The 23700-nt window shown below is 40.7% G+C and overlaps 1 protein-coding gene across 1 annotated transcript in view; it reads right to left on the reverse strand.

The window, feature by feature from the left end:
* Nucleotides 1-23700, reverse strand: part of sgcd (sarcoglycan, delta (dystrophin-associated glycoprotein)) — a 121946-nt gene that overhangs the window by 19578 nt on the left and 78668 nt on the right. Inside the window, exon 6 of the mRNA XM_083926828.1 lies at nt 2102-2174. Coding sequence (XP_083782954.1) covers nt 2102-2174 — 73 coding nt within the window. The remainder of the gene's footprint in view (nt 1-2101; nt 2175-23700) is intronic.

Genomic DNA, 23700 nt, shown 5'->3' on the forward strand with positions numbered 1-23700 from the left:
TGTGGTCGGCATGGATTTCTTGGCCACTTGGAGACGGAAGAACAGGACACTGGACACACAGCCCTGATATACTGGCCTTGATGGTTCAACAAAATCTGGGGTCGGGTCACAGGGGCAGCAGCTTTAGCAGGGGATCCCAAACTTCCCTTTCCCGGGCCACATTAACCAGCTCTAACTGGGGCTCCCGAGGCGTTCCCAGGCCAGTGTGTAGATATAATCTCTCCACCTAGTTCTGGGTCTTCCCCGAGGCCTCCTCCCAGCTGGACGTGCCTGGAAAACCTCCCCGCTTATTAGATGCCCGAACAACCTCAACTGGCTCCTTTCAATGCAAGGGAGCAGCGGCTCTACTCCGAGTTCCTCACGGATGCTGAACTTCTCACCCTATCTCTAAGGGAGACTCCAGCAACCCTCCTGAGAAAACCCATTTTGACCGCTTGTACCCGTGACCTTGTTCTTTCGGTCATGACCCAGCTTTCATGACCATAGGTGAGGGTAGGGACGAAAATTGACCGGTAGACCGAGAGCTTTGCCTTCCGGCTCAGCTCTCTTTTCATCAGAACGGTGCAGTAGAGCGACTGCAACACCGACCCCGCTGCTCCGACTCTCCAGCCAAACTCACGCTCCATTGGTATGCTCCAATAAGTCATTGTTTCACCAAATATGTCTGAATCAAGCAGCATCAATCAGAATGCGTTAGTTTCATCCAGGCATCTAGGCAGTGTTAGGCACTGCCCAAATGGCGATGGCCGGAGCAACTGGGAGCTGCCCACTCTGCCTTATGTTTGCTCTTCAGAAATGTTCATATTTTTCATATTACAGTCTATGGCCAGAATAGACAGCTTCCTTTTCACCTATCTATTCCCTTTCATTCCTATCTCAAGCCAAGTGGTTTCACTGTGCTTCCTTTTAGTCCCCTCTCTTATCTCGTATAACTCTCACATTCACCCCCCCCCCCCACACACACACACACATTATGTTCCTCTGATTTTTGCTGATTTCAATGAATATCTTAGTGACGATTTGGAAGTGGAGAAAAACTGATAAAAGGAAAAGGGGGAGATATGAGGTATTATTTGCCAAAGATGGAACCATTGATCTGCAGATTACTTAACACAGCGTTGAGTCTGGCTTCTACAGGCAGACATCGGTGGACAGGGTGCTAGTGCTAATTGCCCATGGAAAAGTGCTCCTTCCACCCCATAATAGATTTCTAAATTTAAATCCCTGCCTCTTTACTGGGTTTGTTTTCTCTCCAGTCTACTGAAAGGTGGCAAGATATTTTATACGCCTGAATAAGTTGAGGGATTTCCGGGCTGAAGACATGCAATCGGATGATTTTGTTAAAAGGGGTAAAAATGTTGAAAATAAGCTCATCAGTGCTGAATTTTTGGACACAGCATAGACATCTCTTTGGGCAAAATTATATTAAGAAAAAGGGCTAATAAATGCTGAATCAAACTGGATTTCAAAGTCATTAGTAAAGCCTTGATGATTCATCAATGAGCCATGCATCACTGGGATACTTGAATGCAGGGTTTATGTATAGCATCTGGCAAGTGTAAGTGTGTGTGTGAAGTGAATCGTATTTTGTTACTGGATTATTTCTTTAAACAGATTTTAAAAATGAATAGGTACTTAATTGGCTGCTTGAATCATAAGACACTAGACTGCAATGAAGAAAAGCATAAACTGAGGTTGTCTTACTAATACATAGTTTAATTTTCTTGCAATATTCTTTACCGCTTTCAATAAAGTATTTTCATTGTCCGTAGTATCACTGAAGACCGATCTAAATCAGCAGATTTTACAACTCCTTTTTCCAGATGCTAGATTTTGCATTAACGTCCTCTGCAGTAATGGTCAATCAGCAATGATATATCAGATTCAGTGATAATTATTATCTCCTCCATACCAAGTCCCTGTTGAGGCTTTGGTACATTTGTGTTTTATTGCATTGCATTAAAATAATGTGGTATTTATGAGGTATAGATGCAGGATAACCTTATTATCTCTGTTTACACATTATTTGCACTCATGTCTGCATTAATTACTATGGACATGTGTATGTATTTGTTGTGTGCTTTTGTAAAAACAGACTCACCTTAGCTCTTTGAACGGCTCGGCCCTGACGTGTGGCGTCTCCACTGATTTACTGAACACGGCTCCTTCAGCCCCTGAAATCACAGAACACAACATCAGGCGGGAGGCCAACGTCAATTGAAACCACAAACCCCTCCTGTCCGATCAATGGACATAATCTCTGAGACTTCGCCGATCTATACGGCTGCAGTCAGCGCACAGCGGCTCTCAGCTCGCCTCGCCTCACTGATAACACGGACTCACACACACTTGATAGGGAAGAATACTCTGATGGAATATCATGAACGTATCTTTAAATTAAAAACCTTCCTTATTTCATCCTGAGGGGCAAAGAACAATAGATTTAAAGCTGCTGCTACGCCACTGACAATATAGAAAAACATGAACTCAGAATGCTCCGTTTACTGTGCTAGGTAAACTGCCTTTTGCAGTTTGGAGGACTCGATATTAATCTGGCATATTTATTCATGACCTCCTGTGTGATGCGACTCGCAATAACGGTTCACAATATGAAGCAGCAGGACAATGTTCTGTGATAGGAGACAGTATGTGTGTTTTTTAAATAACATTTGGGCCAGTATTTACTTTCTGCTCAACATCACAAGCAACCCACGCAAGGAGAACAAGAGTCAAATATACAACAACGGGGTTTATTTTTAATTTCATTTATTCTGTATTCAACCAGGCAAGTCATTAGGAACAAATTCATATTTACAATGGCATCCTAGCAAAAGGCAAAGCCTCTTGAGGGAACAGGGTAGGGGTTAGCCCCAAGAAAATGATAACTTTATGTTAATATATAACTTAAATGTCCAGTCACATTCAAGTTCATTTTGGTTTCTCTTTGGCTTTAATATATACAGCATATGACACAGATGGCCAGACATGCAGTATGTGTGGCATGTGCAGAGTAGAGATAAGTAGAGTAGTAAAATTACAATTTATAGACACAGAACAACTACAGAGCAACCATGATAGAAGTATACTGCATCAGGTTCGACTCTGACCTGCGGCCCTTTGCTGCATATCTCCTCCACTCTCTCTCACCTCACTTCCTGTCTGTCCTTTATGATAAAGGCTTAAAAAACTGACTTATTCCTTTCTGAACATCGAGTCACGTGAGTCAAATGACACGATGTGCTGTGACGTGCTGCGACATCACACAGGTGCTGTGTGACATGCTTTGCAATGACAAATAATTAACGAGTTTCATCAACCTATATAAAGCCAATGAAGTGATGATTCTGTTCAGGTGGCTTATTGTAACATGCTTATCCTCATTTTGTTGACATTCAATAGCTATTACCATGAATGCTTTAGAAAATTAGCAAGTTAGGGAGCTAATATGAGCAATTAGCTCAGAGCACAACTGAGACTAATGAAGGTCAGCTTTAATGAATGTGGAATTGGACAATGAGTAGCTGTGCCTGACAAGCTAAGTCTGAAATGTTTTGAAATTATGGAAAATGGAAGCTTTGCAAACTACTTCATTGCATACTTTGTAATAAGCACTGCAGGGCCTGTGTCCATATAGCATTCTTTTCCTCAGCGCCAGCATCTTTTTTCAATTGTTCCCAAATGCACTTTATTCATTAGGATAAACCCCTTGAGATGAACCATCTCGTTTCTGAGGGGGTCGTAACATGCAATACAAACAAAATGAATTACAAGAAATCAAATAAAGAGACTCATGTGAAAGGAAAGACAAAAACAAAACAACAAAATCAGGAGATAGTACAAGCTGCCACATGCAGCAGACTAGAGAAAAGGCACTGGGCCGAGCATATTTCACCAAGCGCTCTGCCTTTTTTTTGTGCGTCCGTTTCGATCCCTTCCAGTTGAGCATCTCTGACTTTTCACATAAGCCTTGGTGTCATCATAGGCTGCTGTTCAGGACACTGTCATAACAAAGACAGAAAACCCATTTGTGGATCAGATCGACCCGACACTGATTGTTGCTGCTTAGTATTGTGCTTTTCTCACCATGTTAATAGCTGTGTAGCCTTTAAGCTAACATTGATATCTCGCAAAGGAAACCCACGGGGAGAGCTTTGAGGCACTGGGATGAAGCATTTTAAGCTCCCTGTCAGTTCCTTTCTGCCTAAAATGCAAACTTCTTAGCCAAGGTTATAACTAAAAATAATAGAAAAACTGTTCTGACAAACTTTGAAATCCATTATTCCTAAATTACCTGAAGTATGACTTACATTACATCTCTTGTTTGTGATGAAGTAAAAGTTAACAGTATTAAAAAAGCAAAGAAATACCCAGTTGCCCCTTACCCCTGACGCTCTGATTAACTCTAGCGCAAATGCAGGTGCTCAGCTTGAGTACACTGGATCATTCAGGTACATCCAATCAGCAGAGCATCAGGTGCAGTGACTCAATCAATGGCCATGACTAGATGTAGTTTCAAAGCTTTTGAAGCACTGCTGGGATTCCAAACACTTATTACTATGCGACACACGTCTAAGTTAAATTGAGAAGATAAAGTTCCAAACTTATCAATGTAAAATTTGTTGGCATTTAGCCCCAATCCAGAGTGATATGTACAGGTGAGGACCCACTGTCTCACACAACATGTCAAACCTGTCTCATCTCTCTGACATGGCACTGTCAAACCTCCCCTGCACACTACAGGGTGAAAAATAGATTTTCCAGTGACAATTGAGTTTGACTGTTGAGCCTTCCATGTTCGGAGAAACAAAAAAATAACAAAATCCAGTTTTGATGACTGAATAGTACAGTATACGAGTGGTTGGAGTTACAATTGGCCTGCCTCCCTGGGAATAACTTAATAATGTTCAGTTAGGCTATTTAATCTCTATAAAGAGATTCTGCATAAGAATGTAAAAGATTTGGGTAGTGGAAGCGGACTGGTTTCTGAGTCGTGTTTTACCAATCATGTTTGAGCATGTTTTAGTTGCACCTCGGCAGTGCCCAGAGGATGAACTGGCACCTCTCCAGCCACCAGTCCACGCTCCATTCATGGTCAACACAGGGCCCACCCAGCTGATGGGTTCTGAGATTGGGATACACCCTACTTTCTTACACTGAGGGTGGAAAAACACACTTTTCTCAGCTGGTTAATATCTTATTTTGACACACTGTAGAATTTTATTTATAAAACCCTCCTGACACAATGCTATTGTGCAAGGAGGCCAGAAAATACTTTGGAAACAAATGCTCTGCATAATGCACAAAACATTAATGATACTTAATGGTACTAAACATATGTTGTAAGACGATCCCAGAGCTTATAACGACATCAAAGAGAACAAATGGGAAATGCAGTTCACAATTGTAGTTCCCAGTGAACAAACATATTAGCGGTGTTCCAGACCTCTTTACACACCTCGGATTATTTCAGTGATTCAAATAAGTTTCGTGTTGCGCTCATGTATGGCTGTTTCCACGTTTGTTAAAGCAATTGAGCCAGGAAAGCTTTGTAGGTGTAAGGTAAGAAAAGCTACATGATCCCAGAGGTAGGAAAAGGCAAATTAATATTACCCGAACATTGGAAAACATTGGGGAAGAAGTCACAAAATGCAGCAGTAGTTATTATGTCATTTTAATTATGCAACCATAACTAAAATGAAAAACACTCTTTTATTTAAGTAATTTATGTTGAAGCCTCCTGGACCGATTTAGACGTGGTAGAGACAAGTTTGACACATTCTGATATTTGTCAGCTAAACAGTCGTTTAATGGTTGCGTTTCCCTGATGTCTTGAGATATTTACAACACTCTCGTTCCTCCGGGGAGCTCTTCATAACATAGCTCAACCTGTCGAAAAGTCAGGGAAAAAATATCTTTATGCAAAGTGGAGCTTTGGCTCACTCAAGTGGGATAGATAACTGTTCTCTTAATGACTGCTACAGGTGGAGCAGCTTCTGTTCTCTTTTTTTTTTTTTTACCCAAGTGGTTTGAACTCTTGTTGTTCTAATGTTGAATTAGCGAAAGTTTTATACTTTCTGTAAATACACATCAACAATTCCAAAGTAAAACAATGCACGCCATGGCATTGAATAGTACATATTTACTGAGGGATTTATCCGGTCAAATAATACAACACATTACAATTAATATTAGATAAGTGGCAACAGGTTCTTTATATTTCTGAATTAAAATTGTAAAAATTAATTCATACAGTTTTCTCAGAAGTGAACTTAAACTGAAGGCTTACAAAAGAAAAAAAAAACCTTTTTCTAGTAGCTCATGAAATCTTGGTTGACATTTAAATACCTGTTCAGTCAGTTAGAGCCAGAGTACAGAGAGGAGCATGTTTAGTGAAGTGGAAGCCTCGTGCGTGTCACTGCCTCTTTTCTGCAGTAAAGTGAGTAAAAGATAAATCAGACGACTAACATTAGAAATCCCCGCTCTCCGTAGAAATAATAATATAAAACGAACAAAGAGCTCTTGACTTCTTCTGGCTGTCATTCTGCCTTAAAACGCTAGTTTAAAGGTTAAATCCAATGTCATTTAATTTTAATCATACCATTACATAGTAACGACATCTCAAACACACTGATGTATTACAGTGTTTTTATTATTCAATACTTTTGAATAAGAAAAGGGTTATTTTAGGGCCATCAATAATGAATGATGATGTTTATTTCTGAGTAATATGTTTTTATCTGTAGTTTAGTACGCAAAATAGTGCTCACACGGAGCACCTAAATCCCAAATTCTGGCATATTAAGAATAATTTGTGATGAAATCAGCACTATGTTTTTGAGTGGATCCAGCATTGAGCCTAAATCCATACAGCAAGCAATTCAATTTGCTAAAATTAGTTTTACAAAGCCTGGCCTATAACCTCAGTCAGCTAATAAATCCTGAAGATTTTCATGAAATCAAATCGTTTTTGATATGATTAATGGCCAGCAGTTTTCAGCAATACCCGTTTAATGTACTATTGACATGTGTATTAATGTCTGTGAATAGGTCAATGTGACAAGTAGTGTGAAAAAAGTGCCTTGAGTGGTCTGAAGACTAGAAAGGTTCTATATAAGTACAGGTCCATTTACCATTTACTTACAGCGACACTGATACCAATAGAGTACTTCAGTTGATACCTTTTTCCTACTTTAAGTGCAATCCGGCGTAAAATCATCACATGGTTTTTTTCGGCACATACACTCATCAAATAAGCCAGTGAGACAGTTTTTTTCGTGTAACAACTATTAGCAGAAAAATCCGGTAGAGTCACTAATAGCTGAATACGGCTTACATTGATTAGGGGCAGCATGGTGAAGGCATTCAAACGTCTTTTTTAACCACTAATAGTATTTAAAATAACAACAAACCTCTGCAGAAGCATGAAAAGAGTCGCTACACATAAACAAAGCATCAATGAGCTCCTTCCTTTTGGATTGACTTTGGTAATCAACTTGAATGGACTTTACTATGAGAGGAGCTGGTACAGGGGCCAGTAGGTAAGTCTTTCGAAACACTCTTTTAACAAACTCCGGGTTAACTAACTGCGTTGTTGGTGCTTCAGTTAATGTGTAAGGACGTTCGTCATGCTGCTGCAGAGGTTTGATGTCATCATGAGCAGTTTTCATGGTTAAAAAAATAGTTTAATGCCTTCACCATGCTGCCCGAGCTGATAGCTGTGTTATCCCCTTTACATCATATTAACTGTCCGGGATATCTCTGTTAATAGTTGTTACAAGACAAAAAAAATGTCTTGATGGCTTATATGATGAGTGAGTGTATTTGCTGAAAAAGACCCTGGGATGATTTTATGCCGGAATTTCACTTTAATGCTGCCATCTCAGCATCAGCCCCATCACAGACATATGGGTGTTTATCAAAGTTGGTATATATGTTTTCCAATATACACCCTTTAAAAACCTTTTCTACAGAGCATATAATGCAAAAAAGTCGCTCCAGTGTTTTGTGTAAAAGGATGGCTATAGACAGTGTGGTATGTAGAGCTATAATGATGAATCGTTGAACAGATAATGTATATGGGCGGAAATTACATTATTTGAGATATTGATTGTCCATATCAACCCATGTGTTGGATGAACGGTAGCAACAAAGCACTTTTGAGAAGTTTGTCCACTGGAGAGCACTGACAACTATTTGAAATTTAAAATTTCTCTGTCAGAAATCTTTAATAAAAACTAATTAAGGGATCCATATCAACATTTGTGGTCAACATAGGGCTTAAACGATTGCTCAAGTTACACGAGCAACTCGATTACTAAAAATCAACAAGAGAAATTCTTTGCCTTGAGGCCTAATTTGGTTTAATAATTTAATATAAATATTACAGCACACCCCGTTTCCCCATGGATGATTATTACAGTCACACAACAGACGTTAAAAAGGAGACACCAGGCACCACATCCATGATGAATACATGCCATGCAGAAGACGTAATGGCACGGATTATGATGTGGAGGAGGAGAGAGAAAATACTGAGGGGGAAAAGAGAAGAGACAGGCCCAAGAAAATGACAGAAAGAGTCCAGAGTTTGGGATCATTTCAAGAAAACTCTTTCATTTCAAAACCCTGCACAGCCTGCCTATTATATTGTAAATCCCAACTAGCTGACCATGATAGCCCAACGTCAATGCTTCAGCATCTCAGCAGAAAGCATCCAGTCCACCTGAGTGTACCTGACCTGACGTAAGACGGCACTTGTATACTACGTGATTATGACACTTAAATGCACTAAATGGGTTTAGTTTTTATACAACTGTATTATTGATGCAATCTAAGCACCAAAAATGTGGATTTATCTTAAATGGAAACCAATTAGTTGCTCATTTTAAGAGAGATGTCTTATTTTCTATTTTGTATATTTACCGTTGCTCTTCAATTAAGCAAACATATTTCTGATCCGATTACTTAGGTACAGTCCTAAAGTATAATTGTACTGGCTAATACAATGTCATACGATATTTGAAACTGTCAAATGAGTATCATATCAGTATCTGGTATCGGTCAAGCTCTAGTTGTGCGTTAGACATTGATGAAGAGTTTGAAGACAAGACATTTACCCACATTAAATGTCACATATTATTGATATTGTGACACTGCAGATGTTTATATTTTTGCCCCGCTGTCTTGATTTGTATTCAGCAGAGTGTGACAACTCCGTTCATGTGCACCTCTGTGAATAAAACTTGATCTATCTGATTTTCTGATCACAGGCTCCACATGAATACTGAGCAGACAGCAGCGATACGTCACAACACTGACATGTTCATGGACCAGTGGGGGGGGGGGGGGGGGGGGGGGGGTCGGGTGAGAAAATAAATGATGCCATTGAAGATGAATGTGTCTGTGAGCAGCTGTGTGTCCATGTGTATATATGAATGTGTGTGTATCAGCATGTGTGTGTGTGTTTATGAGGTAGTCGTCAGACCAGGGGTAGATATCATCACTTGTGGCCCGAAGTATCTCAGAGGTGATGAAATACAGAGACACACAAGGCACAGACGAAACTCCCTCCAGGAATAATTTCAATGATTGGTGATGGTTGTTGACTCTACATGAGCAACAATAACCAAACACCCAAATCCTGCATTTATCTTGATGCATTCCAGGGCATGCTGCACTGCTTTTCTCCCATCTTTTCTGTCTACAACAACAAACAATGGTAGCGTGACTGCTAGAAGTCAAAGAGGTGACATACTACTGCAGAGATGTAGTAGTTAATGACATGAAGGCTAAGTTCACACTTCAGTTAGAAGTGACCTGAATCAGATATTTTTTTTCCTATGTGACCCATATCTGATTTGCTTTAGACATGTGAACAGCACAAGCATCATTGAATCTGACATTTTCGAATCAGAATCAGGCCACTTTGAAATGTGGTACTGAATGGGATACATAATGGATTTTTTGGAATGCAACCGCAATCTGAACAGCCAGGTGTTTACTATGACTTTGATGTCATTCCGAACTGCGGTGCACTTTTTTGTAAATTAATGACAAATAAGGTTGATTGCTTCACACACCAATCCGTAGACAGGCCACATTTAAAGACGTAAAGTGAGCAGCCAACCAAAAACTTGATTTGAGCAATAAACCAGAATCGTGCATTAAGACCTGCGGTGTGACTGAGCCAAAATGTCATTTATGCATACATCCTGCCTTAGTAACTAAAAGTTGAGAGCTATGGTGAAAAATTCCTCAGAACTTTTGAATTTTTCCAGGTTTCATAAAGACCAACAGTCTTATCTTTTGAAACCAAATCACCACTGAACTAGTCCTACATTACCAGATCTCCACAGCAATGCGTCAGCGCAGGTGCATGAGTAAACATTCTGAGATAGAGATAAAAAATGCTCTGGCACGTTTGTATTTCTTTAAAGCAATTACAATCATCTGGCGCAGCGCTGAGCCCTGCAAGCACAATGGTGGCCTTGCAAAAAAGATAGCATAGATAGTGGAAGGGGAGGGAGATGCCTGCCGGTTGTCAAGCCTTATACCCACACCAATCTGTACACCTGGTAAGGCAGACTACCACTGACCTACACTGGAGCATAGAGTTAATTCAGGCAGGGCACTGACGTAGCACTTGCATCTGCATCTGCTGATCGGCATTAGCTGCTTTCTTTCATGTTTGCAATCACGGGCTCATTAGTGAAGCGTTTGGCTACCAGTAACTAATAACATACATGCCTGTGTGGGGCAGCCTGATAAACTGTCCCTGTCATTATAAAATAACACTTCTCTCTATCTCATCTCTCTTTATGTGACTGAAGCCTTTTTATTGTTGATTTAACAAAGACCCGTGTTAGTTAAGAGGCGATTAAATCTGCATTTAGATTTTTTGAGCACAATGGTGGCCTTTCACAGCCCTTCTCAGCACTACAACAATTCAACTGCTATCAGTCTGGACACAGTCTAACTGACGTGAATGTAGCATGTCAACATACTGGTACTGCATTTTAGTACGTAACATTTAGCTTGTAAGCATGTTTGTCATTAAGCAGTAGGTCACATTTAACATAAAATGTAAGCATGCTTATGTAGAATTAGCAATTAGCTTGCATATATGCCTATGCATGTTAACATGCGAATATTTAGACAGTGTTTCCGCTGGTAATGTTCAACATAAAAAGGAGAGGAAGCGGAAGTGAAATGGCGCTTGTTCACAGGCGAAAGATTTGATCCGAGACCAGATTATCATAACTTCAATACATTGAGTCAAAATAAATTTCAATCCATACACCAGAAGAAGCTCATATAATTTAAATCTGCCAATGTACATAAACCCAGGCTGAATAAAAGCAAAGGTAATCTTTGTTGCCCTCATTTCTCCCGTACCAAGAGTTTTACTCAGCAGGAAAATTCTTAGGATATACAGATTTGTATGTTAACTGAGTTAGAATACAGTTATATTTAGCATTATTAATGTAAGGTTTAGACCAGTGAACTCACACCAAAATCCCAAGAGCCACTAGTACGGCTAAAATAATCCTCACAAGGATTTACATTATGGTTTTCAAAAACTGCATTATTTCAACACAGCAACAGCAAAACTGTGCTCCTGGGATCACAGTGATCACAACAAGTGCAAACTCCTGGAGGTAAGTATATAATATGCTGGCGATAGATAGACCTGTCTCTCAGAACCATGCAGAACAAGGATGTTTAATATTCACCAATTTAATATTTTTCTCTCTGTGCTCCATATTACCTTTCTCTCTCATTCCATCATTTACTCACTCTTGTTTTCTCTGTATAGTGGTTTTCCATATTGGTATTTTAGTCAGACTGGAGGTGTAGCCAGCCGCCCTGTCTAATAAATAGCCAGCACTCCCTTCTGAGATACTTTGCCCTTTGTCCTGTGAATAGTAGAGGAAAATCAGCAGTTTTTATTAAGGGGTGCAATTCTCCACCTCAACAGTAAGTTTAGACTGTCAAATAGTATATGCATATAGCGGATTAGAGAAAGTAAAGAGACGGAATAGAGATCAAAGTAAGCACTCATTATATAAGGAATAGGGGAGCAAAACTAGGAAAGGGAGATGGCGAAGTGGAGGAAAAAATAGAAGCTAACTACGGCAGCCAGTGACAGATGGATCTCTCCGGCTCAGCTCAAGTTCGCCTCGTCACATACAGTATGCAGCCAGCGGATTACAGCCCGCTAGGAAAGACGTGGCAAGCCAACGACAAGTTCTCCAACACTGCGGGGGAATATCAATCATTTACTCTGGGTCATATCACTCCCCAACTTCTGCTTTTTCTTTTTTTTCTCCTGCCTAAATATGCTGACAGAGCATGGACACAATGCCGTCGGAGTGACAGGTGAGCCCGACAGTGATCGGCGAGAAAGCGACAGGCATTTTAACAATGCAGCGACGGAGGATACACAGCAGCCATCCACATTGTCAGCTGCAGCATCCATCCAAGTCTACACTGAGTGACGAGCTGTCATCCAATACAGGATAATACAGAAAGAACAGTGTGTATGCATCTTTGGGGGCACGGCCAGTGATTTGAAAAATTACATAGCAGTTCTTGATTCAAATTAACAGTTCAAATCAAAAGTCAGGACATGTTGGAGATGGGAGTTTGGGCTTTGAGCTAAAGATGAGGGAGGGATTTAAAGGAAAATAGTATTTAATAATGCTAGACAGCTTGCAGTGGGATGCAGATCTAGTCTGGACATCATTAGCCGTGTTCGCCACAGGCGCGTGACGCTCAGCTGTAAAGGGAAAATTATTCAACTCCAGGTCATCAGCCTGACCCTAGATCTGTGCAGGACTCTGCTCTCCCAGTGCCTCACATCAAGTCTCTTTTGCACAGACTCTGACTCTCACTATCTCTTCTGTCTCTTCGCGGACATTCAGCTAAACTGGCCGTAACCATCTGACTTCCTGATCAGTCTCATGGTTTTGAGGTTTTTCTGCAAGCATTTTTATCTCGCTCACTAAGAAATCTTTGCAAAACAACAAAGCTCCTTTCAGACATTCACTGCAGACCTGCAATTACCTAGACATTACACAGAAGAGCAGTATGTGGGAATGCATATTTTGAAATCAGGCCATGTGTGAATACAGCTGCACCATTCTACGGTGTATTCACAGAGAGTCAGCAGGTGTGTTGAGGATGTTCCTGCAATGCTGCGATGGTAAAGAAGAAGAAGAAGCATGAATTACATAAAGACGGCAATGGAAATGTCAAACTGGAGGAGGACCAACGTCAGAACCATCAGATAAATTCAAGGGATGGCAAGAGAATTGACAGAATCCTCCTCTAGAGTAAGTTTTAAAGGTGCAGGCTCAGTTTGCCCGATTAATTTTTGTAACGGCGTCTTTCTAATTTAATTATCGATGAAGTGTTAAAACATGTGAACATTACCTGTCCCTATTAAATGTTTGACACAGTTGTCACATAGATTTTAAAATGGATAAAGGAACGTACCATTTAAGCGCTCAAAATGTGTATGAATGATCTTCACTGCCAAAATATATCCTTAAGTGGTAGGACTAGGAGCTCTATCTTACACAGTGCAACACAACTGTCATTGCTAGAAGACCCACACCTCTCTCTCTCTCTCTCTCTCTCTCTCTCTCTCTCTCTCTCTCTCTCTGAGCAGCAGTAATCAGTGACCACCCAGGGACAAAGATGATTACAGTGACTGCATGAGGACATCCTCTCTCTGCTATTTTCATACCTCCACGCTGACCCACCACTATCATGAACATAAGAAAGAAAGAAGAAGAGAAAGAGAGGCATACCTGGATGCAAAAGCTTCATTCACACTGCAGCGATATGTGTCCTGATTTAGATTTTAGACACCACAGAGCCAACAACTTTTCAAATTAGCTTCAAATCAAACAGTTCCGTTACGTTTATTGTGAACTGTCTTCGATACAAGTTAAGGTACACAGTTTATTTTAAAATGTCTTTTGGATACATGGGGACATGGAATTTTGTTAAACTTAACTGATTTTCAAATGCAAATATAGAAAACAAAAACAAAAACCTTACTTAATTATCCTGCTAAAATCACTGAGAACACATGATGTGAAAAATGAATGGGAAGACTTGAAGTTTTACCATCACTCTTAGGTCTTAGTGGCTGTAAGGCAAGGCAAGTTTATTTATATGCCACATTTTCACAACAAGGCAATCCAAAGCCCTTTGAGTCTGCCTTGTGTATGAAAAGGGCTATACAAATAAAGTTGCCTTGCCTTGCCTTTACATAAAGCATTAAACAGGCATCTAAAAACAATTAAAAACAGTCATTAAAGATGACAGAAAAAGACTAGAATAAAGAATCACAGTGCAGTGTAATACATTAAAAAAAGTGTTTGATTTAATAAAAGGCAGCGTCAAACAGAAAAAAGTCTTCAGGCTTAATTTAAAATAACATTCAGTCAGTAATGCAAATTGTATTGCAGAAAAAGTAACAGAACTCATCCTGTCACAGAACAAACAAGCAAACAAAAAGACAAAATGATGCACAGCAAGAGAAAGTAACATGACAGCATGGATCACAGTCACAGCAGCCATGACAGAGAAAGCTGCTGTAAAGTGAGACAGGCAGAAATAACTGAACACACAGTGAGAAATGTCCGTCAATCTTCAACAGAGATTGTAAAAGATAAGTTAAGAGCCTGAACCCTAAGTGAAGTCCACCTTGCTGTCTGTCTGTATGTCTTTCTGTCTGGAAGTGTTTGAAGCCTGCAGCCGGCGGGGCAGAAGTAATGAAGTCCTGAGCCTCTAATGGGAAAGAATGATAGTGGGAAGGACGTTTGATATTCCTCTGCAAATAGGCCTGCTGGCAACGTCGACTTGAAGGGTGCTGGACCAAGCTGATTAGCATGCAGGGTGTGTGTTAGTGCATGTGCGTGTGTGTATCGCTGTGTGTGTTTTAAGCTCATTTCAGTACATTCATTTGCACTTTGTGCATCTTGAAAACAACATGAAATAGTTTCTGAATGCTCGCAGCAAACACATTTGATGAGTGTGTTTCAGAGTAGCTGTAGCCGATTTAACTGTCCCTTTTCATCTGTCCTGCTTCATTACAAACGACACTTAACACAAGTAGAATCAGGGTATGTTACAACATATTACATGCATTAAGAGTGTGATTCTTACAGATCTTCTAAATAGCGTATACTATATGGCCAGAAGTTTGAGGACGTTGACACTTAAGTTCTGGTTGCCTTTCATGGTCAGGGTCGTACATGGTCGTACTAGTTTGTTGTGGGAGATGATGGCCCACCCCATGCAGGACACTGATAGCACTGGGTAGATCCTTCAGTGACAGGCTGCTTTACCTGCGCTGTGAGAGAGATACAGCAGGTCTATGCTTCCTGCTGCTATGATACTTTATAACCAACACTGTTCCAAGTAGACCACACATACCATATTAGACAATGCACTTGTGTGCAATATTAACATTCACCTTACTGTGCAATATCAATATATCCTATGTGAAGTGCTGTGAATACTGTGTTTTTTCTACTTTTCAGTTTACTTTCTATATGTTCCCTTTTCCTCTTTATCTTATCTTATCTGGCTAGCTTGCACAGAGCCCTGACCTAAACCCCATCCAACACCTTTGGGATGAACTAACACCGACTGAGACCGACCTTATCACCCAACATCAGTGTTGGAACTCTCTAAGCTCATGTGGCTGAATGGGAGCAAGTCCCTGCAGCTAGGTTCACCATCTGGTGGAAAGACTGAAACCAGAGGAGCGGAGGAGTGGCAGTTGTTTTATCAGCGGATTCATGTCCAAGGTTTTATTATTCAGCTATCACATAAAGTTGTCAACGTCGATCTCTCGATTTCTCCATGTGCGATTTTATCTTTTTATTCTCGTGGCACTAAGGAGGTTTACATGCAGTCAACCAAACAATTTCATATTGACTACAAAAATAGGCCTGGCCAATGGCTACATGACATTGGCATCATTGTCAGAGTGCTTGGTTTGGTTATGAAAAAAAGTTAAAAAAAGTTGTAAAATACACCTGCCGACAGAAAGGGTGGTTGACATACTTTTAGATCTGGCAAGTACCTCACAAACTGAGGCCCGTGGGGACATCAGTACACTTTCGTCTGCTGTGTTCTCCCCAAGGGACAAATAGGATACATTTCTGGCTCATGACGATGTTAATGCTAGTGTATAAAATTGACTCTGTTTTTTATCAGGAGCCACACTAAACTACAACATCGTGACTGACGAGGAATTATAATCTTTTTCTCTTATCTGTGACTTCCCACACAGTGCGGGTCACGTATCAGATAGACGGCTGTATTTGTGACGTTATTTTCAAAGCCATTAATGCTCACAGAGGGGGAGGAGGGAGCCTGTCTGACCATTACTAACATTTCCTTTCATGTGCCTCTTAACTGCGGTGTAATCAGTCCTCATCTGCTGCTCAGTCGATGAGGAGCCTGCAGACTGGGATCAATACGGCCCACCTGCATTTACACACTGCTCGCCACCTCCACGCTCGCTCTTTACCACTCTGTTCTCCATCCCTCCTCTCTCTCTATTTGCCTCGTAAACATGTACAAACAGACTGCATGGAAGATCGATAAAACTCATCCTGGGGGTTTTATTAAGACTTCCTCCGGCCAAAATATTACGCCTCCTCCTTTGAAATTATTTCATCGGTAGGTTTTCCAAAATGTGACCTTAGTTGTACTTTCTTCCTTTGTTTCTTCTTCCTCCACCCCTTCTTTGGTCCACTCTTTATTCTGTTCCTGTATTGCCTCTTTTTACTCTCCTTTATCTTTTTTTTATTACTCTCCCCCACTTTCTTATTCCTCTAGCTTTTCCCTTCACTCCATCCTTTGCTCGTCATCACACATTACTATCTGTTCTCTCCCCAACTCTTAATGCAATCCTCCTTATTCTTCTTCGCTTGTCGTGTCCTTCCTAGCTTGCCTCCTCCCCGCCCTTATTTCCATCCTCTCGTGGTCTACCTCACCGTCTCCACTAAAGTTTCCCACAGTTTTCATTATACCTCCCATTATTTCATACCTGCCTTTATTAGTGTTTTCCCTAGCTGTTATTTTCTAATATATTTCTTTTCTACCTGCATGTTAACTTTCTGCCTCTATGACTCTTTCTTTTAATCCTTCATTTCATGGTTACTTCTTTCACTCTCCTGGATCATCTTCTCATTCCTATATTTTCTTTCGTTCATCCTTTAATTTTTCTCTCTTTTACCCCTCACTCTTCATGCGCCTCTCTGCCTCGCGTGATATTCTTCTTTACTCCTAACCCTAACGTTCTACCTCCATTCTCCTCTCCTCATTTTGCTTGCCTCTGACATTCCCTCCCTTCTTCCATTTTCACCCTTTTTCCGTTATTGCACCTCATTTTAACTTTGTTTCTGCTTTTTTTTACACCATCTGCCATCTTTCATTGCACCTGTCCTTTCCCTCATGTCCTTATTGCTTCTGTTCTTATTCCACACACTCCTCTTTTCCTTCCCTCTGTCCTCATTTATTTCCTTTCATCTCCCTAAGCTTTTCCTCCCTCATTCCCTGCCTCCCACTCTTTATTTTTATGCCTTGTGCATTTCCTCCGCTTCTTGCTTCTGCACCTCTCTCCCTCTGCCCTCCGTGTTCCTTTTTGTATTATGTTCCTCCTTTCCTCCCCCTCTCCCTTCCCATTCTTGTTTTTCTGTTCCTTTTCTCTGCCTTTTTCTCCCCCTTTAGATTCCTTCCATCTCTCTACATTCACTCTCATCCCTCCCTCAGTTTTTTTGTCTTCAGTGGCTGAGATCAATCAGAAAGTTATGAAGCATGCAGCAGGATAAATCAGTGGTGTTTGGAGGCTTCATGAAGATTAACTTAATGATATTTCATGTAGGTAAGCGAGTGGTACTGAAAAGAAACAGCAGCATTGGAGAGTGAGAGAGTGAAATAGAAAACTGGGGTGAGGAGGAGGAGGAGGCGAGGAAAACGGGGGCAGAGAGAAATGTGGTGGATAAAGAAAAACGCCCCGAGAAAGGAGAGTAAATAAAACAAAGTAAAATTGCAGACGAAAGATTAACAGTCTTTATAAAGCCCCATAAGATAGCATTCACACTGAAATTGCAGGCCATCTGCCACTGAGAAGTTATTTTGTTTACTCAGACCAGAATCATTGGCGGCAGGGAATTGTGGGTAATATGGAGAAAATAGAGTATTATAAAGAATTTCAGAGATATTACAGAGCCGGGGGAAACCCACCGCGCTGCAGAGCTTTTGCACAAGTCTCACCTTTCCCAGTGGTTGTTGTACACACATATACGTGCAGTGAGCTACTGCCAAGGTGAAATTCCCCAGTGACACACTGATACAGAGAATGATATACTGCAGTGTTACTACTGCGGTACAGATTATACTGTTAGATCAAGTAATATATTGCTCACAAGGTCTTGGGGCATCAATTGATGTGGGAGTTCATAAAATACCTTTACAATTAAAAATGAAGGAGGGGAAGGGGGTTGATGATTATATCACCAGGTATGGATTCTCCATTGATTTATGCAGCTACTGTCTCTCGGAAGCCACGCTAGTTAATGCATGGGTGTCAGTAAATAAAGATTGCCATTTGATCAAAAAACTATTGAGTAATCTCGGCCAAGCACAACATACTCCAAAACAAGAAAGCCAAACAATGTGTAAGCAAATAAAAGAACGTATAACGTGACATAAGACACATTGGTCTTAACCATTAAATATTGTTTTAAATTAAAGAAGCCTAAATGTGAAACGTGTTTCTCTCGCAAATCTGATGTGTAACGACATAAATTCATTAAAGCAATCCAGAATGTTTCTATTTTGTCATATTACTAAATTACATTGAATTGAATTGCACAGTACAGTGATAACTTAATACTCACTGCATACTATGATGTGTCTCTTTGTTATGTATTATAACAAGCAAAAGTCATTACACAAATTTAATTACAGTATTCTTGGAACAATTAATTGTGACAACTGAATTTAGTTAAATGATAGCATAATGTGCTCATAGCATGACATAATCTCAGTTAATGTTCAATTATTGCACAGACCCACCACAAATTAAACACACATAGTAATCTGTTATATTCATACTATTAAGTTGCACCCAACTGCTGTGGGCGATTATTGTCTCATGCTTGTTTCAGCTCAGAGTGGCTCTGTATAGAGAACTTCAGTTGCTCTTCACACTGTCGGTCAGGCGATGTGGCTGCTGGAGGAAGAGACAGCTACAGTTTAAACTGCTGTTGAAGCTTTGGTGTACTTTTCTATTAGGTCTATAACCCAACCAACCATCTGTTCCAAAAACTTTCCCATGGGAGACCATGCTGGGTCATTAAGACAACAACTACCCACCACCTTAAAAGGCTTTAACACACACACACATACACACACACATACATTAGGATTGTGTCTGCACATGTACATTGTATCAGGGCTATTCTATTAAAATCAAGGCTGAATGTGCTCCATAATTAACATGAATCTAGACTAATCTGTAGTAAATATGGAGAGCCTGGCTCAAAGGCTTGTGTTTGTGTGAACCATCCATCCATCCTGTCTTCCTCCCCATGCGCATTTTGGCCTTCTATTTCTCTGAAGACTGTATTTCTACATACAACATCAAAACATCATTGCTAAAGGGTGCCTTGTGTGTCAGTATCAAAAGCCGAGGGCCATTGACTAAGCTACTGTATTTGACGAGGTGGGCTGCATCCGTTTTATCTCACTGCTGTTCCTCATGTTCTTTTCTCTATTTCCAATCCTTGTAGTTTTTTCTCGTTATTAACTCTGATTATTAAACCCAAGGAGGACAAGAAAGAGGAGGAGGATGAAGGTGCATGTTGGACTTGATGTACAGCTGATGAGGGTCAGGGGCTGGATGAGGCCCCAGGCTTAGTCTCACAACAGGACAGTGAAATTGCACATTACCATGAAATATATTTAGCTCTCCTCCATCTCATTACAGCAGGTCAAAGAGAGCTGGAGGAGGATCTAGGCAGAACAGAGAAAAACAAGCCACTGGACACATTTAACAAGTGGGGGGGGGACGAGGAGCCTGCAGTGCTAATGGACGATTAAAATCCTCCTTTTATCAAATGAAAAAAAATCATCCAACTTCAGTCAAAAACGGCTTCATTATAAATGAGGACAATGTGGGTTTGAAAAGGTGAGATGTGTTCTGAATGATTATATCGACTTACGGCTCGAACTGTAGTTAACAGCTTGACCAATACAGGGGTTTTGAGGGTTTTCTTTTGATCCTGGTCTTTAATAATGTAGCTAGGACAATAAAGGCTTTTTAACATTGTACTTCAATGAGCCCTGTGTCTTGACTTTTAAGGGACAGATCTAATAAGCTCTATCTTTTAGTTAAAGTGAGGCAATTGTGGTCATTCTTTTTGGCATCAGGTGTTAATGGTAATACTTAAATGAATCGATTCATTAATAAATACCGTATTGTATGCATCCTCTTGATCCAGCTTACTGGATGCAGAGACAAATAAAATAACTACGCAAACAAACACGACAAAACTTTGCACGTCTCTAAGCAGTTGGACTTTATCCAGTTGTAATTTTCAATCATTTCCTTTTGGTAAAGGAGGGGTTTCACTGTGTATGCCTCCTATTTAATCAGTGCCTGTTATAATGATAATGAGAGAGCCATATGGCAGACACAAACACAAATGAGGGCAATGCTCAGGCAAATGACAAGCAGCAGAGTATTTACACACACAAAAAAAGATCCGTCCTGACAATTTGAATTGGATGTGTAGGTGGGACGACTTGTGTTTGTCTTGTTCATGTTTGCTTTCCTGTGTGTGTGCATTAGCATATCTGCAGCTGTTCAAGTCAAAGCAAACAAACAGAGGTGAAGGAAGGGGGTGTGAGGGCCTCCATCAGAGCTCCATGGCTTTACAGATTCCAACATCGGGGAAGAGATCCAATTTATAGTCACTTGACATGATTTGATCTTCAAAACTAGAAAATGACTGTGATCTTCTTAGTCTTCGTAGTACTGTAGGAATGAGTCCTTAAACCTGCAAGTGTGTTAGCATTTTTGCACTCCCGGTTCCCTCGTCTCAAAGTCATGCTATGTGGTTGACGCAGGCCTGAAAGATTTAAACGTATTGTTTGCTGCTAACAGGTGGCTAAATGAGACTACAAACATTATCAGGCCTTATGAGCAAAACCACTTGGAAGCTACTGGGTAGTGTAGTGAACATTAGCTTCTTTCAATTGCATTTACACATTTGTGAAGATTGTCTTTCTGAACGAAACATATGTGACAAACTTTTCTTCGCAACAGAGCTTATTTCCTGCAATAACCCAAAACCCAATGGAAATATCCCATTGGCTTTTTTATCGAAGGAACACAGGGCTGTGCTAACTTCCAGGTCAGCCTTCAAAAATATGTCATAACTGCAGCACTTTATAAAGTATATATTTATATAATTGCTCATTTTCTTTTAATGTTTTTGAAAGAAGGCTTTTTGGGACCATGTAGACACCACAACACAGAGTGTGGCCACTACGCCAAAATTAGTTCACAGTAAAGCACTCTTCCTGGGGGCTTGGGTGAACATCATCCTTCCAAAAGATGACTGATGATAGCGGTGGTGGAGAGTTGGAACACAAAGCAAAGTTTCCTCTTACTTTGTTTTGGCAAATTTGATCACTGGACTTTTTGTGCCGACTGTGTATTCACCACGATGTAACTATACAGATGTTTGTAGTAACATGGGCTGTATGTGTGTTTGGGGAGCTCCACTGTGTTGTGCGATAGCTCAAATCAGACTGATTTCTAGTTCTGTTATTTTCCTCCAGACACAACAACTCAAACCTCACCCCATATTATTCACATAACCTCAATATAAGCACACATTTTTCACTGACTTTGAAACTTCTTGCAGGGATGCCAGCAAGCATGAATGCTCATATCAACTTGTACCCTTAAGTTGACGATGTATACTCATTTATTCGGCTTTTTCCTGTCATTTGTTACCTGCCTGCCTAAGGCAAAGACAGAATAACAGAAAAATATCATTATATAAGGCAACACTGTGCAAGTTAACAAAAAAAAAGAGTATAATCCTAATATATTACAGTAGAGTTGTCTAAACAAGAAACAAATCATAGTCCACCATGTTATCCTTCCTCTTCCTCGCTCTTCACCACATGACCAGATCTAAGAACACTGTGAAAGTCACCTTAGAGGGAACCATCACTGTTGAAAGAATGGCATCATGGTTGTTGGTTATGCTTCCATGCTAGTGGTGATGTTATGACTACATTAGTACTAACTGCACTTCCTTTCTCTCTCACACAGATGGCCCATTACGTGTTGGAGGGATAAAGACACAGAGCACATTACACTCCTCTACTGCCTATAGTACGCCGACTGCCTGTCACTGACATAAAACTGCTTTTGGAAAAACAAACAATGCCAGCCGTGATCTTTGCAAGCCGCTCTCAAACGAGCCCGGTTTGTCAAGGACGGTGCCAGCCGCAGACGCCCAGAGCAGAGGGGAGGAGAGAGCGCCTTCCCCCCATCACGCTTACAATCTAATCTGGCTTCATGACCGCTGGCACCTGGATTTATGTCAGCCATGAAACAAGGCTACGGGACATGTCCTGGAACCCTAAAGCCAGCCAGGTGTGAGGGACACAAACACACTGTACAAAACCTTTGACTTAACATACACAAAGGAGTGTATTTTTTTTCTTTTTAGCTTTCTATGGACGGGTATGATTTCTCCAAGTTAACTAGCTATAGTAACTAAGACAATTCACCTCTTCAGGGGTCCAATCAGTTGTGAGGAAATAAGACCCAACTCAGGCACAGAGTGGGAGCGGAAAGGCTAATCATGGGATGAGTATAAAGACTGTAGAAAAATATCGGTTGGAAATTTACAAGAGCAAAACAGCGTGCAAGCGAATGGATAACACTGTCAAGGTGAAAAGTTGTGGCGAAAGGAGGGAGATGTAGTATGGGCAAAAGGTCAAAAAAAGATTATATCCCCATATAAAAAGAAACAGGCAAACACTATGCTGCCAGGAGTCGCAGGAGGACACAGCACAGAACGATTTGACCCAGCTGCCGCTAGCCATCCCCGCAGCATGCAGCAGCTTCATTTTTTGTTCCGTGTCGTACCAGATGACTTCTGCTAGCCTTTTTACAGTAATAGTAACTCATGTTTGAATTTTAGAGGGACAGATTTAACCTGACTGAACACAAGCCTCTTTCAGGTGAGAGCAACAGCCTCTCAAAATGTCTGTGCAGTGTGCACGTTTCTTATTTTTAGCCAATTTATTGGTCTGTTTGGAACCCAATGCAATAGAGATTATCAGCTGTATCACTCTAATTCACACACACACACACACACACACACACACACACACACACACACACACACACACACACACACACACACACACACACACACACACACACACACACACACACACACACACACACACACACACACACACACACACACACACACACACACACACACACACACACACACACACACACACACACACACACACACACACACACACACACACACACACACACACACACACACACACAAAGTAGTAGCTGCTGTCCCTAGCGTTTAATGGATTCTTCATCATCTCCTT

The sequence above is a fragment of the Echiichthys vipera genome (assembly GCF_963691815.1).
Source record: "Echiichthys vipera genome assembly, chromosome: 14".
Classification (NCBI taxonomy): Eukaryota; Metazoa; Chordata; class Actinopteri; order Perciformes; family Trachinidae; genus Echiichthys; species Echiichthys vipera.